Genomic DNA, 27,419 nt, shown 5'->3' with positions numbered 1-27,419 from the left:
ACACACTTAGGCTGTGTTGCCAGGAGCCAGTGTTCATGCCTGAGTATTTTGTATTGATCCAGCTATTTAAAGTCAAGACTATGTGAATTCCAGTTATTTCCTTGAGTGGTACCCTTTTTCTTCTTCTCTTCTGCCAGCCTGTCCTGTCTTCCTTGAATAGCTCCCCTCCCCAAGGAAAAGCACCAACAGAAGTAATTAAAGAAGCAGGGTAGTTTAACCACACATCACCACAACACCCCCATTCTTCAGTCTCCTGAGCGAACAAAGCGAAGTGCTTTTCCAATCTTACTCTGAAAAAGACCAAAAAAAAAAAAAAGGAAAGAAAAAAAAACAACAAACCTGATCCAGGTTGAATTACATTTCGTAGCCACTGGTATCAATGAAGTTGTCATGGTTACAGGTGAGCCAGAAATCGAGCTGTGGGATAGGGTCGGTGCGGAGCTCCCTGGAGCAGCAGGCCTTAAAGAGACATCCTCTTGTTTTCTGGTCCTGGCCTTCATGGCATAGGATGCGGTGGGTGATTAAGAAAGGATCCTCCGGGCTGGGCGCTGGTGGCTCACGGCCTGTCGTCCTAGCTACTCGGGAGGCTGAGATATTTGAAGGATTGTGGTTCAAAGCCAGCTGCAGCAGAGGAGTCCTGTGAGACTCTGATCTGCAGTGAACCAGCAAAAATCCACAAGTGGAGCTCTGGCTCAGGTGGTAGAGTGCTTGCCTTGAGTAAAAATTAAAAAAAAAATAAAATAAGGCTCATACCAGGCCGTGAGTTCAAGCCCCACCCAGTCACCCACTCACCCACCCAAGCATGCGTGCACAGGCCAGAGAACTTTTGTATTTTGCTTTCTATAGCCCTATATATGTATATATACATATATATATATATGTATAATCTTTACACATGCCCTGGTGTTTTCCCCTTTGTATAAATGTCAGGTAGTCATTATCTGAACTTACATTTCAACTTTATCCATCAGTCTCCCCCAGCGTGGGGTTCCCCTAGCTAAAGGTTTCCACAGACACAACCCACCCTGGCGGGTGCAAACTACAACTCCCAGAATCCATTAGGTGGGGGGGGGGAAAAAAAAAACCAACAGTGCAAGCGAGAGGGCAGGTTCTGACAGGGGTCCGCGCACGCGCCCAGCCCGCCCCTCCGCCAGGGAGGCAGGCTCACACTCTCAGGAGAACTACAATTCCCAGAATTCCTCCAACCAAGGGACGGGATATGCGCGCATGCGCTGTTCGCCCCTCCTCCAGCGAGGCAGCCTCATGCTCTTAAGCAAACTACAATTCCCAGAATTCCTCCAACGGGGGGGGGGTGGCCTGCGCATGCGCCCCAACACCTCCCCCCTCCTCCCGGGGCCGGCGAGCCGGGCGGGCGGCCCGGTGGACACCTGCGTCCCGCGGAGGTGGCGGCAGCGCGGGCGGCTGGCGTCACGGCGTGCGCGTTGGCCGCGGGGTCAGCAGCGGGACCTCCCGGGACGTGAGCCGGGCGGGCTGCAGGTGAGGGGCGCGCAGCGGGCGGCACGGGCCCGGGGGCCCTCCGGACCCGGGGTGCGGGAGGCTGGGCGTGGGGGGCCCAGACCTCTCCGCCCCCTCGGCGGGGGAACCCGTGGGTGCCGGGGATGGTGTCTGCGGCGGGACACAGCGGCGAGGTGCGCGGGGCGCCGGGGTGGGCGGGGCGCGAGGGCCTTCAGACCCCCACCCCCACCGCACCCCGATCCCGGCCCGGGACCCCCTCCCCTCCCCTCCGGATCGCCCTTCAGATCCCCCACCCCCACCGCACCCCGATCCCGGCCCGGGACCCCCTCCCCTCCCCTCCGGATCGCCCTTCAGATCCCCCACCCCCACCGCACCCGATCCCGGCCCGGGACCCCCCTCCCCTCCCCTCCGGATCGCCCTCAGACCCCCCCACCCCCCACTGCACCCCCATCCAGGCCCAGGGCCCCTCCTCCCCCTCCACTCCGGATCTCCATTGAGACCCCCCCCACTGCACCCCATCCCGACCCGGGCCCCCCCCCTCGGTATCCCCATTCAGACCCCCCCCACACACACTGCACCCCCCCTTCCCCTCCCTCCCCTTGGTGGAAACCCCCTGGGCAGCTGAGGGTCAGCCCATGCGGAAGGTCCCTCTGCCTGCGACAAACGTACACACACACTAGGCCCTTGCACGGGGCAAGAAGGCTGCAGCTAGGAGCTGGTTAGGGCCTAGCTGCTCAGCTGGCTGAGATCTGAGGATACTGGTTCAAAGCCAGCCCCGGAAGACAAACGTGTGACTTTTATTTGCACTTAGCCAGCCAAAAATTAAATTAAAAAGCCAGGCACCGGTGGCTCAAGCTTATATAATCCTAGCTACTCAGGAGGCTGAGATCTGAAGACGGTGGTTCAAAGCCAGCCCTGGCAGACAAATCTGTGGGAATATTGTCGCTAATCCACCTCAAGAAAGCAGGAAGGGGAGTCGTGGCTCAAGTGGTAGAGCAGCAGCCTTGAGTAGAGAAAGCAAAGGGACTGTGCTCAGTCCCTGAGTTCAAGCCCCATTACTGGTGTGTGCACGTGTGTGTGCGCGCACGCACACACGACATCAGATGCACTGGGAAGGTGGCTTAGTGGTAGTGTGTTTACCTAGCTTGCATGAAGCCCTTGGGTTCGATTCCTCAGTACCACATACACAGAAAAAGCTGGAAGTGGCGCCGTGACTCAAGTGGTAGAGTGCTAGCCTTGAACAAAAGCAGCTCAGGGGACACTGCCCAGGCCCTGAGTTCAAGACTTAGGTCAGGTGGGGCTGGGAGAGAGAGAGAGAGAGAGAAAGAGAAAGAGAGAAAGAGAGAGAGAGAGGAACAAGAGGAGGAGGAGAGAAAGAGAGCAAATAATGTTTCTAGGGTTTCTTTTTGCTCTGAAGAGTGGTGGCTTTTATTTTTTGTCGGTTGTGGGGCTTGAACTCTGGGCCTGGGCGCTGTCCTTCAGCTCTTTAGCTCAAGGTAAGCACTCTACCCCTTGAGCCACAGCGCCACTTTTGGGTTTTCTGGTGGTTCATTGGAGATCAGAGTCTCACAGACATTCCTGCCCCCGCAGGCTTTGAACAGATCTCAGCCTCCTGAGTAGCTAGGATGACAGGGGGGAGCCCCGGGCACCTGGCTAGCGTGTAGCGTGGTGGTTTTATAACTACCTATCGATGGCTTTGTCTCTCAGCACAGCGCCAGAGCAGCTGGAATAACCACCACCATATGGTTGGCTGAGCAAATGGCCACAGCTTTCTTGGCCACCTGTAACTGCTGCTGGAGCACTCTGACTGGGCAGGGAGTCATTACAGCAAGAAGCCTTGGGTTGCTAGGTTACCAGAGGGCCTGTGGCTCCACCCATCCAGAGCACCCTACCTGCGTGGTCCACCAGCAACAAAAACCCAGTGAGACCACCAAACTTTCTTCTGTCTGGTGACTGATGTGCATGGCCATGAACAAGAATCCTGGGCTGGGCAGGTGGCTCAGTGGTAGAGTGCTCGCCTAGCATGCATGAAGCCCTGGGTTCGATTCCTCAGTACCACATGCACAGAAAAAGCTCAAAGTAGTGCTGTCGCTCAAGTGGTAGAGCACTAGCCTTGAGCAAAAGAAGCTCAGGGACAGAGCCCAGGCCCTGAGTACAAACCTCATGACTGGCAAAAACTTAATTAAAAAGCTCAAGGTCAGTGTCCAGGTCCTGAGTTCAAGTCCCAGGACCAGCACCAGAAAAGTAAAATAAGACAACTAACTGGTCCATTATTTGCATCAGAGGTTCCCAAATTTACCTTGTCTTCCAAGCTCATCTTGGAAAATGTCCCTCCATTTGGGTTTAAGATGATCTGAGAGCTAGAACCGGTGCTGGAACCGGAATTCCCCACTGAGAAATCTGGACTGATTGTAGTTTGCACAGGAAGGGGGTTGTGACGTGAGCAAGGGGACAGTTGACGTCAGAGCTCTGGGCTCTGGTGGCTTGGTACAGGCTGCTCTGCCTGGCTTCGCCGCCGCAGTTCCTATTATATTATTATTACTATTTTAATCTTGGTAAGTAACCTGGCTCTCTTTGGGAAGAGACTTTGGGGACTGTGCAGATCTGTTTCAACTACTAATTTTAGCACCTGTTGGCAGATCTCGTCAAGCAACGATCACTGCTGTTGCGGTCTGCCCAATAGTGATTTTTTCTTTTTCTATTTGTACCATTGCCCTTGCACTGGTTGGAATTCTGCAAGAAAGATCTGTTCCTTCTCCCTGAGTCATTTTATTCAATCATTTATTTATAATGCTACCGACTGAGGGATCCTTTTTTTTTTTTTTTAAATCTGTGGGTTATAATGTGTTACTATTTTCAGTTTTGTCACTTCAATTGTCTTCCATTTGGCTCCTATGTCCTTTTGGGTTTTTTTTGGGGGGGTGACCAGTCCTGGGGCTTGAACTCAGGGCCTGACCACTGTCCCTGAGCTTCTTTTGCTCAAGGCTGGCACTCTACCACTTGAGCCACGGTGCCACTTCTGGCTTCTTCTGTATATGTGGTACTGAGGAATCGAACCCAGGACTTCATGCACACTAGGTGAGCATTCTTAACACTAAGCCATATTCCCAGGCCCACTTCTGACTTCTTTGGTAGTTTATTGGAGATATAAAGTCTCAGGGACATTTCTGCCCAGGCTGGCTTTGAACTGCAATCCTCAGTTCCCAGTGTCCTGAGTAGCTAGGATGACAGGCTTGAGCCACTGGGTCAAGATAATGGTGGGGTTGCTGGTTCCTATGGTAGGACTACAATGCATGGGTCAAAACTGAGCTTCTGGGGGGGGGGGGGGCGCCGCAGCTCACGCCTGTCACCCTAGCTACTCAAGAGACTTGAAATCAGAGGATCATGGTTCGAAGCCAGCCCTGGGCAGAAAAGTCGGTGAGACTCTTATCTCCAATGAACCACTGAAGAGGTGTGGGGTTCAAGTGTGAGGCCTTGAGCAAAGAAGTTAAGGGGATGGTGCCCAGGTCCTGAGTCCAAACCCCAGTACTAGCAGCCAAAAGGGGGGAGGGGGAGAGGGGAGGAGGAAGAGGAAAAGGAAAGAGAAGGAAGAGAGAAAGAGGAAAACATGTCCCAGGCTGTGAATCTCATCATTGGGGGACTGGGAAGGTGGCTCAATGGGGGAGAATGCTTGCAAAGCCACAGGTTCGATTCCTCAGTTACCACAAAGCCAGAAGTCGGCGCTGTGGCTCAAGGGGTAGAGCGCCAGCCTGGAGCAAAAGCAGCTCAGGGACAGCGCCCAACCAAGGCCACGAGTTCAAGCCCTGGATCTGGCAGAAAAAAAAGACAAAAAACCTGTAACTCATTATTGGTGATGTAATTTTGTGAACTTGCCCAGTTGGTGATGGTTCTCAATGGACTCTTTCCCTCTCTCCCCCTCCCTCCCCCCCTCCCCCTCCCTCCCCTCCCCCTCCCCCGCAGGCCTCGCGGGCCCTCGGGATGGGTGAAGGCCGCTGGTCCCACAGCCCGTGCTCGGGGCCCGCGTCCCGCTAGCGCCCCCCCCGCGCCCGCCCCGCGTCACGATGCACCTGTCGGCCGTGGTGAACGCGCTGCTGGCGGCCGTGCTGGCGGCCGTGCTGTGGCGGCACGTGCGGCTGCGCGAGCACGCGGCCGGCCTGGAGGCCGCGCTGGAGGCGAGCGGCGGGCAGCAGCGGGAGCCGGAAGCGGAGGCGGAGCATGCGCAGGCCACCGCCGCCGCCGCCGCCGCCGCGCAGGCGCAGTCCGCGCGCGCCGCCGCCGACTACGCCGGCGCCCTGCGCGCGCTGGCGGAGGGCGGGACGCGCATGCTCTGCACGGGCCGCACGCACACGGAGCGCGTGTGCCGCTTCCGGGGCCTGTGCTACTCGAGCGAGGCGGACGAGTTCGTGTTCTTCCACGGCAACGCGTCGGCCATGCTGCCCAACCTGGGCGCCCGGCGCTTCCAGCCGGCGCTGCTGGACCTGTCGGCGGTGGAGGACCACAACACGCAGTACTTCAACTTCGCCGAGCTGCCGGCGGCCGCGCTGCGCCTGCTGCCGCGGCCGGTGTTCGTGCCGGAACCCGTGCTGATCGCCAACCGCTTCAACCCGGACAACCTGATGCACGTGTTCCACGACGACCTGCTGCCGCTCTTCTACACGCTGCGCCAGTTCCCGGGGCTGGCGGGCGGCGCGCGGCTGCTGTTCGCCGAGGGGCGGGGCCGCGGCGCGCACTTCCGGCTGTACGAGCTGCTGAGCGCGCGGCCGCCGCTGCTGCGCGCGCAGCTCCCGGCGCTGGGCCGCCTGCTGTGCTTCCCGCAGGCCTTCGTGGGGCTCAGCAAGGCCACCACGTGGTACCAGTACGGCTTCGCGCAGCCGCAGGGCCCCAAGCCCAACATCCTGGTGTCGGGCCACGAGATCCGGCAGTTCGCGCGCTTCCTGGCCGAGCGGCTCGGGGTGCCCACGGGGCCCGGGGGTCCCGACCCCCCGCCGCCGCCGCCGCCACCCCCGGATCAGGACTACATCCTGGTCTTCACCCGCACCCGCAACCGGCTGATCCTGAACGAGGCGCAGCTGCTGCTGGAGCTGGCCCGCGAGTTCCAGATGAAGACGCTCACCGTGTCCCTGGAGGAGGAGGACGAGGAGGAGGAAGGGGAGCAGGAGGGGGGACAGGGGGGGACCCGGCCCTTCGCCGACGTGGTGCGGCTGGTCAGCCGGGCCTCCATGCTGGTCAGCATGCACGGGGCGCAGCTGATCACCGCCCTCTTCCTGCCCCGCGGGGCCACCGTGGTGGAGCTGTTCCCCTACGCCGTCAACCCGGACCACTACACCCCGTACAAGACGCTGGCCACCCTGCCCGGCATGGACCTGCGCTACGTGGCCTGGCGCAACACCCGGCCCGAGGACACGGTCACGCACCCGGACCGGCCGTGGGACCAGGGCGGCATCGGCCACCTCGACCGGGCCGAGCAGGAGCGCATCGTGCAGAGCCGCGAGGTGCCCCGCCACCTGTGCTGCCGCAACCCCGAGTGGCTCTTCCGCATCTACCAGGACACCCGGGTGGACGTGCCGTCGCTCATCCGGACCATCCGGCGCACCGTGCCCGGCCGGCCCGGCCCGACCCCGGGCCGGCCCCAGGGCGCCGTCAGCCTGTACCCCAGCAAGGTGCGGGAGGCCCGGTGCCAGGGCTCGGCGCGGGGAGACGCCGGGGCCCGCCTCACCGTGTCCTGGCAGATGCCCTGGAACCTGCGGTACCTGAAGGTGAAGGAGGTGAAGTACGAGGTGTGGCTGCAGGAGCAGGGCGAGAACACCTACGTGCCCCACCTCCTGACCCTGCAGAACCACACGTTCACGGACAACATCAAGCCCTCCACCACCTACCTGGTGTGGATCCGCTGCATCTTCAACAAGATCCTCTCGGGACCCTTCGCAGACGTGCTGGTGTGCAGCACGTAGCAGCCTGGGTGTGCGGCCAGGCCGGGCCTCCCTCCCTTCCTCCCCTCTCTGGGCAGACAGTGGATCTCTCTCGCTTAGGGGATCTTTTCTGCACCCCTTCCGTCTCCTGAGGCCTCTGGATCTCCCCACACACACACACACACACACACACACTGCAGCAGGAAGTTGGAGCATTTCTTCTTTTCTCCAGCAAACCTCCACATCCTGTCTCCTTCCTCCTTGTCTTCTTTGTTCTCTTTGCCTCCCCCACCCCCACCAGGGGTGGCCAGCACCCCACATCGCTTCTGTCTTTATCATCCCCCACTCTGGAACAGAAGTTGGAAGAGGAAAAGTGAAGCAGGCCAGGGGACCAGCCTGGCTGAGTGGAGGTGGAGGGGGGAGGGAATTGTATACCTTTTCCTGGGTCCTTGAGAGCAGCGTGGAAGGTTCTAGAAAATGGACTGGGAGGTTCATCCGCGTTGTCACCATGAAGTTCACCTGTAGCCCCAGTGAGAGTTGTCTGTGAACAGTCATTAAATGCCCAGGAACAGGTTGATCCAAGTGGTCTCCTTGATGGGTTGGTTGATAAGCAACCAGATGGGTAGATTTCATTTGCCCACCTGAGTTAATGCCACATGCCCACCTTGGGGGGAGGGAGGGAACAAAGCCTTCTCCCACTGAGGGCTGTGGTAAGAAAGAGCACATCCACTGTTAGATGTGTGTGTGTGTGTGTGTGTGTGTGTGTGTGTGTGTGTGTGTGTGAGTGAGTCCTGGGGCTTGAACTCAAGACCTGATCGCTGTCCCTGAGCTTTTTTCTCAAGGCTAGTGCTCTACCACTTGAGCCACAGCGCCACTTCTGGCTTTTTCTGTGTATGTGGTACTAAGGAATCAAACCCAGGGCTTCATGCATGCTAAGCCAGCACTCTACCACTAAAACACCTTCCCAGCCCACCTCCTAGGATCCCTCCCAGCCCAGTGTATCCCATCTCTTCCCTCAAGTTTCCTGGTTCAGTTCTCAGGACTCTTGAATGTTGGAACAAACTGACTTTCTGTTTGGGACAACTAAAACTTCATTTTCATCTCTGCTGTCCACTGCTACAAATAACACATTTCTTCTGATGGGCTTGAGCGTGAATGTGAAAGAAACGCTGCTTTCCAATAGTCTTCCCCAAATCCTGAAACCGTGACAAGTTTTCCCTAGGAAGGCAGGAAAAGATGAACAGCTCTGACTCCATGGAAATTAAAATTTTGTATTTGGCAAGAGACACCATCAACAAAATCAAGACGCAGATGACAGATGGGAAGAAAACACTGACAACATCTCTAATGGGTGGGGGGGAGAATGAGTGTACTAATTAGATTCAAAGATCAGTAACAAATTAACAAGGAAAAGACAAACATCTTCGAAGGAAAAGACACCTCACAGAAAATGCAAATGCCTACTATGTCAGTGGAACAGTAACTTTAGGGTTTTTTGTTTTGTCGGTGGTAGGACTTGAACTCTGGGCCTGGGTGCTGTCCCTCAGCTCTTCAACTCAAAGCTAGTGCTCTACCCCTTGAGCCACAGCACCACTTCCGGTTTTCTGGTGGTTCATTGGAGAAAAGATTCTCACAGATGGTTTCTTGCGCCATCTGGTCTCGAACCGCGATCCTCAGATCTCAGCCTCCTGAGTAGCTAGGATGACAGGCCTGAGCCACTGGCACTTGGTTCTGACTTGATTTTTTTGAGATCTGGTCTTCCTCATTTTTGCCAAGGCTGTGATTTTTGCCCGACTTGTGACCTTCCCATCCATCTCTGTCTCCCAAAGTAGCTGGGATTATGGAAATGCACTACCAAGCCTGGCTACAAACAGAATGCTTTCAGCCTACAAAGACAGATGCTTCAGTATTGAATTTCTCAGAGCCAAGGCAGGGACGTTCTGAACCACCATTCACATACACACTCACACATACAATCATCCAGCCTGGAGTTCACATGTCCATATATGCCTGTATAATGCACCACTGCATGGAGAAGTTCACAGAACATTCTTGAAGAGAGTTCTTGGTGCCCCGGAGTTAACAGCCAACCAAGATGGAACCCACATGGCTCCTGGCTTTTCCTGTTGGTCCTCATGAGCCGTGGGAGGACCTCATAGAAATGTGTGTGGAGGCTCAGAGTGATGTGTCGGGTGTCCACCCGTGTGGTGGGCCATCCCTGAGCAGGGCTTATGGGTCCTCATCCCGGAAGAGAGTGAGGTTGTACTTCCGGATGTGCGCCAGTAAGATGTGGCCCCTCCGACTCAGGGTCTGCAGGACCTGCTTCAGCCCCGGGGCCCCGCCTTGGCTCTCCCAGAACACTGGATCCATCCGCAAGGACTTGAGTAGCAGATTCTCTAGACACCCAGATTCTAGAACCTTCACAGCAGACGCAGGAAACCTGGAACCAAGTCCCCATGGAAAAGAAAACAACAATAAAAAGCAAAAAAACACAAGTGAAGGCAGGCACCGGTGGCTCACGCCTGTCATCCTAGCTACTCAAGAGGCTGAGATCTGGAGGATTGCGGTTCAAATCCAGCCAGGGCAGGAAAGGCCGTGAGACTCTTACCTCCAATGAACCACCAGAAAAAAAAAAAAAAAAAAGGAAGTGGTGCTGTGGCTCAAAGTGGTAGAGCATTATCCTTGAATAAAAAAAGAGCTCAGGGACAGCGCCCAGGCTCTGAGTTCAAGCCCCATGAGCGACACAAAGAACCTCTATTGCATTTGTTGGGTGCTTACCCATCTATGCCCTCCAGCAGCCGGAAGTTCAGCTTGTCCTCTGGTTGTTGGAGATTGCCGGCATTGTCGATGTAGACTAGATGAGATGGATCACTGCTGCGAACCTGGGAGGAAGAGGGAAAAGGAGACACAAGAGACAACTGGTCAACCCACAGCGGGCTGGCACCTGTGGGATCTTGTCAGTACTAACTGTGTTTGGCTCAATGTTATCTCAAGCAAGTCTTGCCAGCAACCTTTCCAAATACAATACAGAAAATTAGTACTATTTGTGTGTGTGCACACACACATGTGCATATGTCCCGAGGCTTGAACTCAGGGCTCAGGTGCTGTCCCTGAGCCTTTTTCGAACAAGGCTAGTGCTCTACTCCTAGAGCCACAGCGCCACATCTGGCTTTCTGGGGATTCACTGGAGATGACTCTCACGGGCTTTACTGCCCAGGCTGGCTTTGAACCTTGATCCTCAGATCTCAGCCTCCTCAGTAGCAAGGATGACAGACTTGAGCCATCACGCTTAGAGAGAGAAAGCTATACTGGAAATGTAATCAATTCACACAGCTTAGTAAGCAGCCACGTCTAGGATTCGAAATTGAACCCATAAACCTAAGCCAGAGCAACACCTGCTAAGATTGTAAGGCCTGGTGGGGGTGAGGGACTCTGACTCCTGGCTGAAGGCGGTAGGGAGCTTGGGTGGGAAATAGCACAGGTGTGAAAGAACCCACCAATCAGGGCCGTCAGTATCACACACATTCACACTCACACCCTACACACGCTCACCTCTTCTGCCAGCTGTACCCCTGAGCTTGGACATCAAAAGTCTTCAGGCTGGGCGCTGGTGGCTCATGCCTGTCATCCTAGCTACTCAAGAGGCTGAGATCTGAGGATCACGGTTCAAAGCCATCCTGGGTAGGAAAGCTCGTGAGACTTTTATCTCTAATGCACCCTCCAAAACCGGAAGTGGTGCTGTGGCTCAAGTGATAAAGTGCTAGCCTTGAGCAAAATAAAAAGCACAGGGAGAATGCCCGGGTCCTGAGCTCAAGCCCCATCTCTCTCTCTCTCTCTCTTTCTCTCTCACACACACACACACACACACACACACACACACACACACACATACACAGTCCCTTGAGCATTGCCAAGAACATCCAATACTTTCCCAGAAAAACATGGACCAGCCTCAGTTTCCAGGAGGAGTTCTTTGGGGCCTTCTTAAATGCATAGCTATTTTCCCATAATCCTCTCTGGCAACCTCTGCTAGCCATGATGAATTTTGGTCCCCAGAATACAGCTGGAAAGCACGCTCTGCTCACCCCCACCCTGTTTTTTCATTCAGAGCCTCTGGGATTCCTGGTTCCTTCTATATTGTGACTTCTTAGATGTATGTTCAAGCACCCAGACTGGGAAATCTGTCACAGATCATCTCAAAACATGGCCACAGGCTGGGCGCCGGTGGCTCACGCCCGCCATCCTAACTGCTCAGGAGGCTGAGATCTGAGGATCGCAGTTCAAAGCCAGCCCTGGCAGGAAAGTCTGTGAGACTGATCTCCAATGAACCACCAGAAAACCAGAAGTGGCGCTGTGGCTCAAGTGGTAGAGCGCTTGCCTGGAGCTGAAGAGCTGAGGGACAGCGCCCAGGCCCTGAGTTCAAGCCCCAGGACTGGCAGAAAGGAACATAAAAACATGTTTTTCTGGAGACGGGAAGACGCAGGTTGGGGCTGAGGAACTGGACAGGCTTACCAGGATGTGGACCAGCTGCAGTTCAGCAGGGTTCTGACATTTTTCTCGGAGCCTCTCTTCTACACAGGGCTCTGTTGGCTCAGGTTCGAAGCCACAGCAGTAACGATCCAGGCGGTCATGAACCTGGGGGGCACAGGCAGTCTGTAAGTGGGGGTGTGGACACTCAGGCCACCTGTCCTGGGGTATCTTCTACCATCATCATGCTCATCTAGGATGATGGGGGGCGGGGGAGCGAATCCCTGGCGTTTGCTTTTGCCATCCATCATGCAAAGGGCCTGTGGTGAGTGTCTGTGGACGCCTGCAGGGGGCGCTGTTTGTATGTATTTTCCAGGTGAGAGGGTCCAGTAGGAGCTAGAAAGAGGGAAGAGTGCTTCCTCCTGACACAGGAAGTCCTGCCCTCAGTCAAGTTAGGGAACAGGCGGCTCAACCCCACACCATGGAAGATGGGGGGCATTCTGACCCTGACCCGTCTGGCTGTCACCTCCGAATCCAGGAGTGGCTGGAAAGTGAGAGGCATGGAAGCAGCCAGCTGGGCTCCCCAGCAGCCCAGACCTTCTTGTGCAGTAAATCGTCAGGACAGGGCTGGGCACGGTGGTGCATGCCTGTAACCCCAGCACTTGGGAGGGCCGAGGCGGGAGGGTTGAGTTTCCAGCCAACCCTGTCTCAAAATTAGGAGGAGGAAGAGGAAGAAGAAAAGGAAAGGAAAAAGACAATGAGGAGAGGAGCTACTCAGGAGACAGAGATCAGGAGAATTACAGTTCCAGGCCAATCTGGGATTGTGGCTCGGTGGTAGAGTACTTGCCTAGCATGCATGAAGCCCTGCTCAGGGACAGCGCCCAGGCCCTGAGTCCAAGCCCCAGGACGCACGTGCACGAGCGCGCACACACACACACACACACACATACACACACACACAAAGTTAATGAGACTCATAAATTGTTAGGTGTGGTAGCGCATGCCTGTAATCCCAGCCAGATACTAGGCATAGATAGAAAGGTCACAGTCCACAGCTGTGGGCGGGAGAGGGTGGAAAAAAAGCATCAGACCTTATCAAGAAAGAAACTTAAAAGCAAAAAGAGCTGGAAGTGTGGTTCTGGTGGTACAGCAAATGTGAGCTCCTGAATTCAAATTTCAGTACTGAGAGAGAGAGAGAGAGGGAGGGATAGATGGATAGATAGCTCGATGGATGGATAGATGGATGGATGGATGGATGGATGGACAGAAGGATGGATAGATAGATAGATAGCTGGATGGATGGATGGATGGATGGATGGATGGATGGATGGATGGATGGATGGATGGATGGATGGATGGATAGATGGATAGATGAATGGATGGATGGATGGATGGATGGATGGATGGATGGACAGACAGAGTAGCTTGTGACAATGGGGAGAGTCAGCATCATTGGTGGAGAGTCTAGGCTTCACCTCTCTACCCTCTACCCACCCCCTCCCCTTACCTGTAACAGGAAGTCAAAGAGGGCCAGGCGGGCCCATTCAGTCCGGCGAATGCCCAGGCAGGGGGGCCGGCCTGCCCCATGGCAGCCGTGGGCCAGCAGCGCCTGGTACTGCAGCCAGCCCAAGGCCAGCGAGTTCTGATCTTCATCCGGATCACCCAAATGCAGGACATCGGACGCCCACCAGATGAGCGGCCTGGCCTGGCCGTCCGTGTAGCGGTAGGGCAGGAGGGGGCTGTGGAAGCGGCGGGCCACGGCGGGCAGGCTCCGGCGCAGGCCCAGGACTCGGTCCACGTGGAAGGCCAGCACCTCCAGCAGGTCCCCCGGCCTTTTGATCAGCCCACAGAGCCCCGAAGAACACCATTGGCTGAGCACGCGGGGAGGTGTATCCTGATAGGCTCCTGGCAGCCAGAGGCCCACCTGGAGCACCTGCCCATGGGCGGGGACTCTGGCTTTGTCCACCAGCTCCCCATGGGTCAAGAGCTGGAGCCTGTTGGAGTCCTCCTGGCTGAACCATGGGGGGAGGGCCCCCCCAGGCCCTGGGCTGGCCCATAGGCCAGAACTCTCAGCCTCGCACCACACAGAAGTCTGGAGGTCCCCAAAAGAAGGAGGCCATTGCTGGGGGCCCCGAACAGTGTAGACTCTCTCCTTGCCTTCCGATGCAAGAGGCCCAGAGATCTGTCCAACGTGGGGGGCTAGCTGGTCACTTCCTTCCTGATCACGGGTGACCAGGTCACCCGTGGCCATCACCCGGCTGGAGCCACCATAGCCTGGCTCTCTGACCTCCTTCAGGAGCCCAAGATGGTGGACCCTGAGTCTCAGATCTCCTGCTGAAGCTAGGTCTCTCCTGGCTCTCCCTGGATGCTTGGTGTCCCCTCCCAGGGACCGTTGGCGTGTGTCTGCTCTCCCTCGCTTCTTGGAACAAAGCAGGATGGAATCTCTAGGCAAAGTCCGGCCTCTCCGGGACCCTAGGTTTCTTCTTATATGCTGCCTCCGGCTAGCGCTCAGAACCCGAACAATGCAGGGGTCAGGAGTGTCCGACTCCTCATGGGGCTTTCTGGAATCACTATCAGTGCCAGAGGCTGGAGGATCGGTGGGGAAGCGGGTGACAGCCATGACATACAGAGTCATCGCGAGACAGCAAGCCGCCACCGACTGCTTCTTGCTGAGAAGCTTTCTCCAGAGCCATGATGCCTGGAACACGGGATAGGGGGAAAGCACAAAACATCTAAGACCTGGGAAAGACTGGCCGAAGCCCAGAGCAATGCAGATGGTGGTGCTCTTGCTGGCTGGTGCTCAACCACTTGAGCCACAGCTCCCCTTCTAGCTTTTTGCTGGTTTATTGGAGATAAGTGTCTCTCTATTCTGTCTGCCTAGGCTGGCTTCAAACTGCGATCCTCAGATCTCAGCTTCTTCAGTAGCTAGGATGGCAGGCAAATTACCACCGGATGATGGCTTAAGAAAACAGAAATCTATACTTGAAGCCAGGAGTTCCACGTCCGCTGACCTGGGTTGAAGTCAAGATTGTTACGGCACACCAAGTAGCGCAGGCCTAGAATCCCAACCACTTAGGAGGCTGAGATCCGACAATCACAGTTCCAAGTGAGCTTGAGGGAGAAAAATAAAAAAGAAGTTTGCACGACCCCATCTCAACCAGTGGCTGGATATGTCACCTCAGCTACAAGAGAAACAAATGACTGGGCTTCGTGACATATTCTTGTCAGTGACAAAGGAAAGCACAAACAGGCTCACACCTGTCATCCTAGCTACTCAGGAGGCTGAGATCTGAGGATCGCAGTTCGAAGCCAGCTGGGGCAGGAAAGTCCATGAGACTCTTATCTCCAACGAACCACCAGAAAACCAGAAGTGGAGCCGTGGCTCAAGTGATAGATGGCTAGCCTTGAGTAAAATAGCTCAGAGGACAGTGCTCAGGTTCTGAGTTCAAACCCTAAAGCTGGCAAAAAATAAATAAAATAAACACGTTTTTAAAAATCCACCCTTCCTATTTTACAGCTGGGAAAACAGAAAGGCCTAGAAGGCTGAAGTTTGCCCAGAACCAAAGAGCTGGCAGGAATGCCAACATTTCAATTAACACCGGAAGGGGAAATGGTTATGGATCTATTTGTTTGGGCTCCTTTGTCTTTAAAAAGGAAACAAATGTGTTCCCAAGTTGAATTCCATAATCTTCATTCGCCCCAATACTGGATACCGTTGGGAGAAACAAATCATCTTTTAAAGATGTTTCTAGAAGACGGGTTGTTTTCATCTGGTGCTCTTGGTGTAACTTGGCCTCAGAAAACCTGGGAAAGTTGGCAGTTGTACTAAAAAACAGGTTTGGCCATAAGCAGACAACCCAGGCAGGCCACCCAAGAGAAGCTGGGGAAAAGAAAAACAGCCTCGATCAAACTGGAAAGAAAGAGAGAAAGAAAGAAAAAAGAAGGAAGGAAGGAAGGAAGGAGAGGGGGGAGAGAGGGAAAGAGAGGAAGGAAGGAAGGAGGGAGGGCGGGTGGGGAGGGAGAAGAGGGGAGAGAGGAAGGAAGGGAGGGAAAGAAGAAAGAAAGGAAGGAAAGAAGGAAGGAAAGGAAGGAAGGAAGGAAGGAAGGAAGGAAGGGGCTGGGAAGGTGGCTCAGTGGTAGAGTGCTTGCCTTGCATGCATGAGGCCCTGGGTTTGATTCTTAGCACCACATAAGCAGAAAAAAAAAGCCGGAAGTGGTGCTGTGGCTCAAGTGGTAGAGCGCTAGCCTTGAGCGCCCAGGCCCAGAGTTCAGGCCCCACAACTGGAAAGAGAGAGAGAGAGAGAGAGGGAGGGAGGGAGGGAGGGAAGGAGACAGGGGAGGGAGGGAGGGGAAAGAAGGAAGGAAGGAGGGAGGGAGGGAGGAAGGGAGGGAGGGAAAGAAAGAAAGAAAGAGCCGGGCGCTGGTGGCTCACGCCTGTCATCCTAGCTACTCAGGAGGCTGAGATCTGAGGATCGCGGTTCAAAGCCAGCCCGGGCAGGACAGACCGTGAAACTCCTATCTCCAATAAACCACCAGAAAACCGGAAGTGGCGCTGTGGCTCAAGTGGTAGAGCGCTCGCCTTGAGCTGAAGAGCTGAGGGACAACGCCCAGGCCCAGAGTTCAAGCCCCACGACCGACAAAAAAAAAAAGAAAGAAAGAAAGGGAGAGGGGAGGGAGGAAAGGAAGGAAGGAAGGAAGAAGGTGGGAGGGAAAGAAGAAAGGAAAGAAAGAGAGGGAGAGAGGGAAGGGAGGAAGAGGAAAGGAGGGAAGAAGGAAGGGAGGGAGGGAGGGAAAGAGAAAGAAAGAAAGAGGGAAGGAGAGAGGGGAAGGGAAGGAGGGGGAAAGAAGGAAGGAAAGAAGGAAGGTAGAGAGGGGGAGGGAGGGAGGGAGGGTGGGAAAGAAATAAGGGAGGAGGGAGGGAGAGAAGAAGAAAGTTCTCTGATGAGAAATACTCAGCTGAATAACTTTAAAAGGTTTGGAGAAAGGAAAAAAACAGAGAGAATGATGTCGAATATACTAGAAAGTTCTCTGGCAGGAACCAAGTTGATCTGTTGCTAATCAGTGAAAATTCTCACCGTCAGCCGGGCACTGGGGGCTCACACCTGACATCCCAGCTACTCAGGAGGCCGAGATCTGAGGATCGCAGTTCAAAGCCAGCCCAGGTAGGAAAAGTCCGTGATGCTCTTATCTTGGGTTAATCAATGAAAAGCTAGAAAGGTGTGGCTGGTGGTAGAGCACCAGCCTTGGGCAAAGAAAGCCAAGCCAGAACATGGGGCCTGTTGGATGCTGGTGGCTCACGCCTGTCATCCTAGCTACTCAGGAGGCTGAGATCCGAGGATTGGGTTTTGAGGCCAGAGACTCTCAGCTCCAAACACTACTCAGAAAAAAGCTGGAAGTGGTGCTGTGGCTCAAGTGGTAGAGCACTAGCCTTGAGCACAAAGAAACTCAGGGACAGCGCCCAGGCCCTGAGTTCAAGCCCCAAGATTGGTACCAAAGCGGGGGGGGGGGGGGGGGAGAGAAAAAGTTGACTTTGGCTCTGATCCTGGGATCCTTGCTAAAGACGGGACCTACCCTGGTTCTGTTCCCTGACCTTTGCCCTCTTTTAGCCGTCCTCTCTCCCACCCATCACTGACTCATTGACTCTCAGATCTGACACTGCCACTGAGATTGGAATTTTAGAGTCTCTGGGCCATTTGTGTGTGTCTGTGTGTGTGTGCGCATGTGCGCAAAGTTTAGTTAATTAACTGTCATAACAAAGCTAGGGCTGGGGCGAAAAGGAATACGAGTTGATTGTCAGAGAACTCGATTAAAACCATATGTCCTGGGAATGACTCTGCTCCTGAGACCTGCTCAGCCTCTCTGTCCTTGGCCTCCAGGACCAGACTCCAGGCAGGGAAAACTAGAAGGACGCAGGCCTTGGGTGGGCAAGCGTGGGGAGCCAGGCACCCCGCAGATCGGATAGCAGTCAGGGCAGCCAGGCACTGGTGGCTCACACCTGTCATCTTCACTACTCAGAAGGCTGAGATCTGAGGATCGCAGTTGGAGGCCAGCCCAGGCAGGAAAGTTCCCTGAGACTCTTATGTCTAATAAACTACTCAGAAAAAGCCAGAAGTGGCCCTGTGGCTCAAGTGGTAGAGCACTAGTCTTGAGCACAAAGAGGCTCAGGGACAGTGCCCAGCCCCTGAGTTCAAGTCCCAGGACCTGAGAAAGAAAGAAGTGTGTGTGTGTGTGTGTGTGTGTGTGTGTGTGTGCATGTTGGTAACAGGAACTCAGGACCTCATGCACTCACTCAGTTTTTTTCAAGTTCACAGCTGGTGCTCTACCACTTGAGCCACACCTCCAAGTCTGCCTTTTTGTTAGCTAAGCAGCTATGGGATTTGTCTGCCCAGGCTGGCTTCGAACCAAGATCCTCAGATCTCAGCCTCCTGAGTAGCTAGGATGACAGGCGTGAGTCACCAGCAGCCCAGCACAGAGCTGTGATTGTTCTAGAAATGTCTGGAGATTCTCTCCAAGGCGGAATCGTGGGACCATGATAAGAATTGCTGGTGGGTGTTAGCCATTGTCTGGCCTTGAGATGGGGGTGTCGCCCATCTAGTCAGGCTCTGCAGGCTTTGCCAGCCCCCCAAGAGACCCCCTCCCTTCTCCCCATCTCCAGCTTGAGCAACATACTGCTTTAATTCTCAGGAAGCCCCATATGAGAACACCACAAAACCACAGGGAATTTTAGAGCCCCTGTCATTTGTTAGAAATGTTCTCTTGCTGTCTTGGAGCTAACAGCTAGACATTTTTCTTCAGGCTGGGGTGTGGGTTTGGGGTGGGGAAGGGAGGAGAGGGGAGAGAGGAAGCTGTTGTTGAAAAAAAAATGTATATATATATATAATTATATATAAGATATTATAATAATAAAATAATATGTAATAGAATTCTATGTCCTATATTAATAGTAAAATATATCTAATTTAAAAATATATCCAAATTCCATAAATATATAATATACAAACTATATCTAAATATATATAACATACAGTATATCTCTATATACTATATAGATATTAAAGGCTGTTTGCCTCTGGGTGGCTTCTTTCTCCCCTTCTAGAGATTTCTACTCTCTCTGTTCCACAGAGAAGAGGAGGAAGGCTGAGCTAATCAGGAAAGCCTGCAAACCAGGACCGGTAGCTCACGCCTGTAATACAAGCTACTCAGGAGGCTGAGATCTGAGGAGTGGAGATCAAAGCCAGCCCCGACAGGAAAGTGCATGAGATGCCAATGAACTACCCAAAAGCCGGAAGTAGAGGTGTGGCTCAAGAGATAAGAGCATCTGCCTTGAGCGTAAGAGCTAAAGGATCATGCCCAGACCCTGAGTTCAAGTCCTACGATTGGCACCAAAACATAGTAAGACTTGAAACAGATTTTTATCATTCCCAGAAGGTAATAAAGACTTCTGTACGATTCCACCCAGAGAGTTTTGAGAGTTTTGAAGCCAGATCCAAGGTCAAAGCTACCAAGGTCAAAGCTAACCTGCATGACTGGGAAGGTGCCTCAGTGGTAGAGTGTTTGCCTTGCACGCATGAGGCCCTGGGTTTGATTCCTCAGTACCACATACACAGAAAAAGCCAGAAGTGGTGCGATGGCTCAAGTGGTAGAGCATCCAGCCTTGAGTAAAAAGAAGCCTCAGGACTGGCAAGAAAGAAAGAAAGAAAGAAAAAAAAGCTGGCCTGCAGATGTGTTTTGTTTGGCCAGAACCATTTTCAATCCATTTGAGTTAATGTTTAAAAATCCAAGGTATTTCCCATAAAAATTCAGATGGCCAGCTTCCCCTGAAAGAGGAGGAAGTTCTAGACACAACTTGGAACCCACACTGCCAACATGGTTGGAGGAAAGGGAGGTGTCCTTCTGTGACTCACTTTCCCTACTTTACCACAAGCCCCACACCCTACTGCCTTGTACCACCAAGATCGCCTAAGACTTCACTTTTGCCTTTTGGTTTTGTTTTTATAAAAATACCTATTTACTTATTGGTATAAGTACTTATTGGGGTTCAAGTCAGAGATTTCTGGTTATAGGCAGGCATATACTTCATACCCTCTTGCCTTTTTTTGCAGGGGGGGTGGAAATAGATCTCGAAAGCATCCTATGTGTCATCTGGACAGCAATCCGCCTATTTTCACTTGCTGTGTCGCTAGGATGACAGGCATGCACCATGCTGTCCACCTACTCAATGGGAGAGGCTCTCAAATGGATCTCCTCACTGACCCTAGAACTGCCATCTGCCACCCAATCCCTGCCACCCTAGTCGCTGGGATTACAGGGGTGAGCCCCGTGGTTGGCTTCAAAGACATCCATTCTTAACGGAAGATGCCCACAGACCAGAAACAGAAATGGGAGCCTTTGGAGAGCTGAGTAGGACGTCTCACCTGGGGTGGAAGGACTCACGTATTAACCAGCAGGGCCTGTGGAGGTTAGGAGCTTTGGAGGTCTGGGGTTGGAGGTTTGCAGACCAACCAATAAAGGTCCGAGCTGCCCACTGGAGGCTTGGAGGTTTGGTGGTCGAGGCTGCTCTGAGTTCTGGGTATACAACGCAGGACAAGGTAGTCACAGGCCCTCTTTCTAGTGTAAATAAAATTCTTTGGTTATCTTTAACTTCGATGGATTGTCTTGCTCTCCGGTCCGTGAAGCCCCTCCCCGTTAGAAACATAGCCCCTCCTACTTAGAAACTATAGCCCATCCTTAGACACTGTAGCCCCTCCTACTTAGCAACTAGCCCCTCCTACTTAGCAACTAGCCCCTCCTACTTAGTGATGTGGCTGTTAAGTCTCTCTGGTGTCTTGATGACCAGTGATGACATCCGGAGTATTTCAAGGACTCAGTGCTCAATGAAGTGATGAATAATAAAGCTAGAACCACCGGAGGCTGAGATCTGAGGATCACGGATTCAAAGCCAGCCCAGGCAGGAAAGTCCTTGAGATTCTTATGTGGAATGAGCTACCAAAAAGCCAGAAGTGGAGCTGTGGCTTAAGTAGTAGAGCACCAGCCTTGAGCAAAAAAAAAAAAGGCTCAGGGACAGTATCCAGGCCCTGAGTTCGAGCCCCAGGACTGGCACCAAAACAAAAAAACACAAAGCAAGGAATACAATGACACCCTTGGGTTCTAAGAAGGCTGCTGGGGTGGGTGATTCTGGGTGAATTTGAGTACAGGGTCCTTTCTGGGCATAGGAAGGATCTTTCCCAGTGAGGCCAGCAGAAAGATATACCACGAACAATCTAGAATTGCTACCACACACACCATAGCATGGCACCCTTCCAGAGGTTACCCACATAGTACCTGTGGGTGAAAGATCCTTCCCAGACCTAAGCTTTTTACTGATCTATTTTTGTGCCAGTCCTGAGACTTGAACTCAGGACATAGGTCTGGTCATTTAGCTTTTCCACTCAAAAGGGCTGGCACTAGACCACTTGAGCCACAGCTCCCCTTCTGGCTTTTCGATGGTTCGCTGGAGATAAAAAAAGAGTCTCACCTTTCCTGTTGGGCTGGCTTCAAACTATGATCCTCAGATCTCAGCCTCCTGAGTCGCTAGGATGATAGGAGTATGCCACAGCACCTGGCCCATACCCATACATGGGTCTTTTGACTAGTTCTTGGCTCGCTAAGTACAGCATTTCTGGAAAATTCACTACCCAACTTGGCTCCTCAACCCAGAACCATGAATCTAACCACCCCAAGCCAAGATGAGAGAACTGGAATTCTCTGGATGATTTTTCTGGAAGAGTTTGTATGCTCACTGCCAGCCAACACCCACCAAAGCCAAACAAAACTGCCCACAGGTAAACAGCCTGGGATACAGCCCCGTCCCGCGGCCACTTTCGTGGAAATCCAAGCCAGTGGTGGGGAGAAACGCTGGACCAGGACAGATGTGCCAACCCCTGTACGTCCAGCAGTGATGGACAGCTGGAGCTGGAGGCTGGGAAGGAGGGAATCCAGTGGCCGGAGTTAGGTACCATTAGCAAAGTAGGACAGGTAACATCCACACTACTGGTTCGGTTTCTCTCCTACATTTTTCCCCCAGTCCTGGGACTTGAACTCAGGGTCTGGGCACTGTCCCTAAGCTTCTCTGGCTCAAGGCTAGCGCTCTACCACTTGAGCCCCAGTGCTACTTCCAGCTTTTTCTGTGGATGTGGTCCTGAGGACTCGAACCAGGGGCTTCCTGCATGCTAGGCGAGCACTCTACCACTGAGCCACCTTCCCAGCCCATCTCTCCTACTTCTGTACAAGCAATGTACACAAAACCAGTTCCTAGGATTTCGAGAAGAAACACGTCCATTTTGTCCAATTAAGATGATCGGTGTTAACTTTTAAAGAAGTCATTTGGGCCACAGGCCAGTGGCTCATGCCTGTCATCCTTGCTACTCAGGAGGCTGAGATCTGAGGATCGTGGTTCGAGGCCAGCCCAGGCAGGAAAAAGCCCATGAGACTCTTAGCTCCAATGAACCACGGCAAAGCCAGAAGTGGTGCTGGGGCTCAAGGGGTAGAGCATCCTGAGAAAGGCAGGACCCCAAGACCAGCTGTACACACCCAGAGCCAATGGCTGCCCTGGAAGCCACCTGTGCAGGGTCCCCCCCCCTCCACACACACAAGGCCCACCCACACCCATGATTACCTCCTGGAATCCCTACCATGTCTCTGCAGGTTTGCTGCCAGTGCTGTGAGGTGTTCATCCAACGAGCAGATTCATTTCCTCTAGCCCCCCACCAGGCAATGTACCTAGCAGAGTGGGGCTGGGAGAGGGGAGAGGCACCCTGTGTAAAGTTCCAGGGTGCTAGGCACACAGAACGCCCCACAGGTGGGAGAGCTCCCAGAGCGATCTGAAAGCCTGGATCGCTGCGATCTAGAAGGATCTAAGGGAGTCTCTAAGCAGCTGCAAAGTCGGGCAGATCAGCTGCACTTTTTGTTTTTGGCAAAGTTTGCAAAGTCCCAGCCAGGAGTGAGTGTCCCAGCAAAGCAAGGGAGGGGAACCTCCCTTCACAATAAAAGTCCTGCCCAGGGCTGGGCTGGGTGAGCTGGGAATGAAGGCTCCACCCTCTGGGTCCATCGCCAAGGCTAGCCAGGGGTGCCTGGCACAGAGCTCCCCAATTTGGCCTCTAATGTGTGCAAATAAGATGGTGTATATGCTACCTGGGGGGGGGGTGTCTCCCCTTGCTCCCCCCTCAACTGCCAACGTCTGCGGCAAAACCCCAGAAAGGAGGCAAAGCTCTTTCACTACTACCTTTTTTTTTTTTTTCCCTCTCTCGGGCTCAGTTCCCAAAGGCGGTTTGGAAGGAAAAAGCTGATGCCTACTTCACAATGGACAGATTTTTCTCAAGAGATCCACACGTTTGTGCAAAAGTTGTTGGGGTTCAGGGTGGAGGGTGGGGCTGTGTCGCCCTGCTAACACGATCAGGGCAAGGAGCTAAGGTGTGTGTGTGTGTGTGTGTGTGTGTGTGTGTGTGTGTGTGTGTGTGTGTGTGTGTGTGTGTGTGTGACAGTAAGAGGGACCTAGGTACTGTCCCGTAGCTTTTCCATTCAAGGCTGGCGTTCTACTATTTGAGCCACACCACCGCCCCATTTCTGGCTTTGGGGCTGGGTTTCCCTGGAGATATGAGTCTCATGGGACTTTCCTTCCAGGGCTGGTTTTGAACCATGATCCTCAGGATCTCAGCCTCCTGAGTAGCTAGGATACCGCAGGTATCAGCCACCCACAGCAGTCTACAAAGATTCAAGCAGATAATGAATGTAAGGCGCTTTCCCGTACAGCCACCATGGTTGGCTTAGCAACTTCTGAAGGTCAGGAGCCGATTAAGATATGAGGATCTGCAGCTTGTTAAAGATGTGAGGGTCATAAAAAAATAAATAGGGATACAGTTGGACCAATTGCAACAATGAGATGTACAAGTCGTTATGTCGAAAATGAACTTTAGGACATGACAACTTGTACTCATTGTTGCAACAGGTCCACCTGTTGCAACAATGAGAAGTACAAGTTGTCATGTCCAAAACGAACTTTACAATGTTGGTGGGGGGGGGGCTGGGGGGAGGGAGGAAGGAGAAGGATTGGGATTAGGGGGGAGGGGGGAGGCTGGGAAGGGATGTGAAGGATAAACAAAGGAGGAGGCTGCAATGCTTGGTAAGAAATGTACACATTATCCTGCCCATGTAACTGTAACTCCTCTGTACAGTATGTTCACAAATAAAATTAAATTAAATTAAAAAAAAAAAAAAAAAAAAAAAAAAAAAAAAAAAAAAAAAAAAAGATGTGAGGGTCAAAGTCAGCATTTCCAGTGAACCACCAAAAAGCCGGAAGTAGAGCTGGGGCTCAAGTGTTAAAGCACTAGCCTTGAGCAAAAAAGCTAAGGGACAGTGCCCAGGCCCTGAGATTAGACCCCAGCACATGCGTGCACAAGCATGTGCATGCGTGCATGCACGCATGTGCACATGCACATACACATATACACGTGAAAATGAATCTTGAGAACTCACAGGATTGGGTTTCCCAAGTTTCTCTCAGTAGTCACGACTGACCTCCTTAGAAGTAGAACAGAATAAATAAGCTTCCATTCTAGGCTGGCAGGAAAGATCTGACACTTTCTGATTGCAGCCATCAAGGGTATAAAGAGAAGCTTCATACAAGGATTGAAAGAATAGCGCCACCTGGTGCTCAACCTTCCACACGGCAGGTATCTTGTGCTTTAATTCAGCCCTGAGTTCTTTGACAGCTATTGTAGAATGCATAGGCAGAGCCCAAACAAAGACCACCTCAGGACAATTATCCATCAACGATCTCAACATCCGGGACTATACACTCGGGTATATTTGGGGCCTGCTTGCTTCAGAACCAGTTCCAGGCTGACCACCTTGCATAGGCTTTTGACAGAAATTAACCAGAACACAGGTTTTGTGGTTACTGGAAATTGGGAGTTCATTCTCAGAGCAGCTTTTCCCACCTGATAAAGAGGAGGAATACTTGACAATACCATCTCATACCAATGTTATAGGGAAAGAAATACAAGGGTTGGGCACTGATGGCTCACGCCTGTCATCCTAGCTACTCAGTAGCCTGAGATCTGAGGATCATGGTTCAAGGCCAGCTTGGGCAGGAAAGTCCATGAGACTCTTATCTCCAATGAACCACCAGAAAACAGGAAGTGACACTGTGGTTCAAGTGGTAGGGTGCTAGCCTGGAGATGAAGAACTCAAAGACAGTGCCCAGGGCCTGAGTTCAAGCCCCACGACCACAGAAATAAAAAATAAATGTTACCTGATAGTGATGCATTGATATCCATTACAGGACAGATGAATCCTGGAAATATGACTGAGATAATGTATGGGGTTAGGAGAGATGGAGAATGATCAAAGGGGTGACACTAACCAAGATGCATTACACTCATAACCTCACATAAAGAACTGAAAGCCCTTGGGCTGGGAAGGTGGCTTAGTGGTAGAGTGCTCGCCTAGCATACATGAAACCCTGGGTTCGATTCCTCAGTACCACATACTCAGAAAAGGCTAGAAGTGGCGCTGTGGCTCAAGTGGTAGAGTGCTAATCTTGAGCAAAAGCAGCTCAGGGACAGTGGCCAGGTCCTGAGTTCAAGCCCCACGACTGGCAAAAAGAAATAGTTAAAATATAAATAAGTAAAAAGAACTTTTAGGAAACTAGCTGGGAGCTGGTGACTCATGCTTATCATCTTTGCTTCGCAGAAGGCTGAGCTCTGAGAATTGTAGTTCAAAGCCAGCCTGGGGAAGGAAGTCCATGAGAATCTTCAATGAAGTTATGGCTTAAGAGGTAGAGTACCAGCCTCACAGGGAAAAAACTAAGGGTTAGCTCCAAGGCCTAACTACTAGTACTAACACTAAAAATTAAAGAAAAATAAAAAGACGTGAGCCTCCTTTGTATAGCAACATGAATTTTAATGAGTTGAGAAACAAACCATATGTTTCAGATCATTTCATATGGCACCTGTTCCGCCTTAGAAAACTGTTATTTAAAGGTCAAAATTTAAGCCTTTTTTCTGTCTTCCCAGCAAGGAAACCTCTCAGGATATTGTATTATTTTAACTAAGTAAGCATATCTTCTTAATTTCAATATTAATCCTAGAGGAGAGAAAAACAACGGTATCTGTAAGTTACCTTCAAGGATCTTAATTTCCCAGTTATCTAAGCTAGGTGCTGGTGGCTCACACCTGTCATCCTAGATCCTCAGAAGGCTGAGATCTGAGGATCGTGGTTTGATGCTAGCCTGGGCAGTCAAGTCCGTGAGTTGCCTATCTCCAATTAATCAGTACAAAGCCTGAAGTACAAGGAGGTGTGGCAAAAGTGGTAGATCACCAGCCTTGAGCAAACAAAAAAATACTAAGCAAAAGCAGGATGTCCTGAATTCAGTTCCTAATGCTGGCACAAAAAGATAAATGATCTGAATCTTTTAACATATTCTCTAAGCGTGAAAAGCAAAAAAAATAATAATAATTTTTCTATTAGTTCTACTGGCTAGTGGACAAGAAAATGGTGTAGCCAGCTGGGTACCTGTAGCTCACGCCTATAATCCTAGCTACGCAGGAGGCTGAGATCTGAGGATCGCAGTTTGAAGCCAGCCTGGGCAGGAAAGTCCAATTAACTCCAATGTTAACCACCCCCAAACCAGAAGTGGCACTGTGGCTCAAGTAGTAGAGCATTAGGGACAGCACCCAGGCCCTGAGTTCAAGCCCCATGGCCAATTAAAAAATTAAAAAAAGAAAGAAAAGAAAGGAAACAGTGCAGCCCATTTATTGACCCTGTAAAACAAAGTGGGAAAAAATGATCATGCATAACCATTTATTTAGAAAATGTTTTCTCCATATCCCCAAGGACAAAAGCATTCCGGCGTATAACACAACCAGCCTGCTCCAGTCTGAAGAAGAACCCAGCAGGAATGGTTTGATCAAGGAGCCCAAGGTACTCTTCAAAGTGCCAGGCATAAAGAACACAGATCTGGTCAGGTGCCAGTGGCTCAGGCCTGTCATGCTAGCTACTCAGGAGGCTGAGATCTGAGGATCATGGTTCAAAGCCAGCCTGGGCAGGAAAGACTGTGAGACTCTTATCTCCAATCAACCACCAGAAAACCAGAAGTGGTGCTGTGGCTCAAGTGGTAGAGCCCTCTCTTTGAGCTGAAGAGGTCAAAGACAGTGCCCAGGCTGAGTTCAAGCCCCACGACCGACCAAAAAAAAGAAAAAAGGAAGAGTTGTGGCTCAAGTGGCAGAGTTCCAGCCTTGAGTAGAAAAGCAAAGGGACAGTTTCGAGGCCTTGAGTTCTAGCTCTAGTATCCCCCCCACCCACCCCCCCTGCAAATGAAAAGCAAAGCATAACTTACTTGGGAAGGCCGTTTTCCAGTCTCCTCTAGGCAACACTTCCTGCCGCTGCGTGAAAGGCTCGTTCCCTTCCTCCAGCTGCGAGATCAGAGCTGGCTTGGAAATGGGTGTCCTTGCTTGAAGAGGAAAACAAAAATACCACAATTGCTGGGTGCTGGTGGCTCCTGCCTGTCATCCTATCTCCTCAGGAGGCTGA

The 27,419-nt window shown here is 52.5% G+C and overlaps 2 protein-coding genes across 2 annotated transcripts; one reads left to right on the top strand and one right to left on the bottom strand.

Moving 5' to 3' along the window:
• The first annotated feature begins 1,401 nt into the window (after nt 1-1,401).
• Pomgnt2 (protein O-linked mannose N-acetylglucosaminyltransferase 2 (beta 1,4-)) lies at nt 1,402-7,525 on the top strand. The gene is made up of 2 exons (XM_042671071.1): nt 1,402-1,497; nt 5,437-7,525. Exon 2 carries the CDS (start codon nt 5,538-5,540, stop codon nt 7,425-7,427), a length of 1,890 nt encoding a protein of 629 aa, XP_042527005.1. The 5' UTR covers nt 1,402-1,497; nt 5,437-5,537; the 3' UTR covers nt 7,428-7,525.
• A 1,427-nt stretch (nt 7,526-8,952) lies between these two features.
• On the bottom strand, nt 8,953-22,692 carry Gask1a (golgi associated kinase 1A). Its single transcript, XM_042671073.1, has 5 exons — nt 22,523-22,692; nt 13,360-14,550; nt 11,898-12,020; nt 10,164-10,267; nt 8,953-9,825 (listed from the first exon to the last, which is right to left on the bottom strand). The coding sequence occupies exons 1-5, from the start codon at nt 22,562-22,564 to the stop codon at nt 9,615-9,617; spliced, it is 1,671 nt and encodes a 556-aa protein (XP_042527007.1). The 5' UTR covers nt 22,565-22,692; the 3' UTR covers nt 8,953-9,614.
• Nucleotides 22,693-27,419: the final 4,727 nt, after the last annotated feature.

This window comes from Dipodomys spectabilis, unplaced genomic scaffold (assembly GCF_019054845.1).
Source record: "Dipodomys spectabilis isolate Male_0828 unplaced genomic scaffold, ASM1905484v1 ptg000595l, whole genome shotgun sequence".
NCBI classification, from domain to species: domain Eukaryota; kingdom Metazoa; phylum Chordata; class Mammalia; order Rodentia; family Heteromyidae; genus Dipodomys; species Dipodomys spectabilis.
The sequence above is the reverse complement of the archived record's forward strand: the minus strand, read 5'-3'. Positions and strand labels throughout refer to the sequence as shown.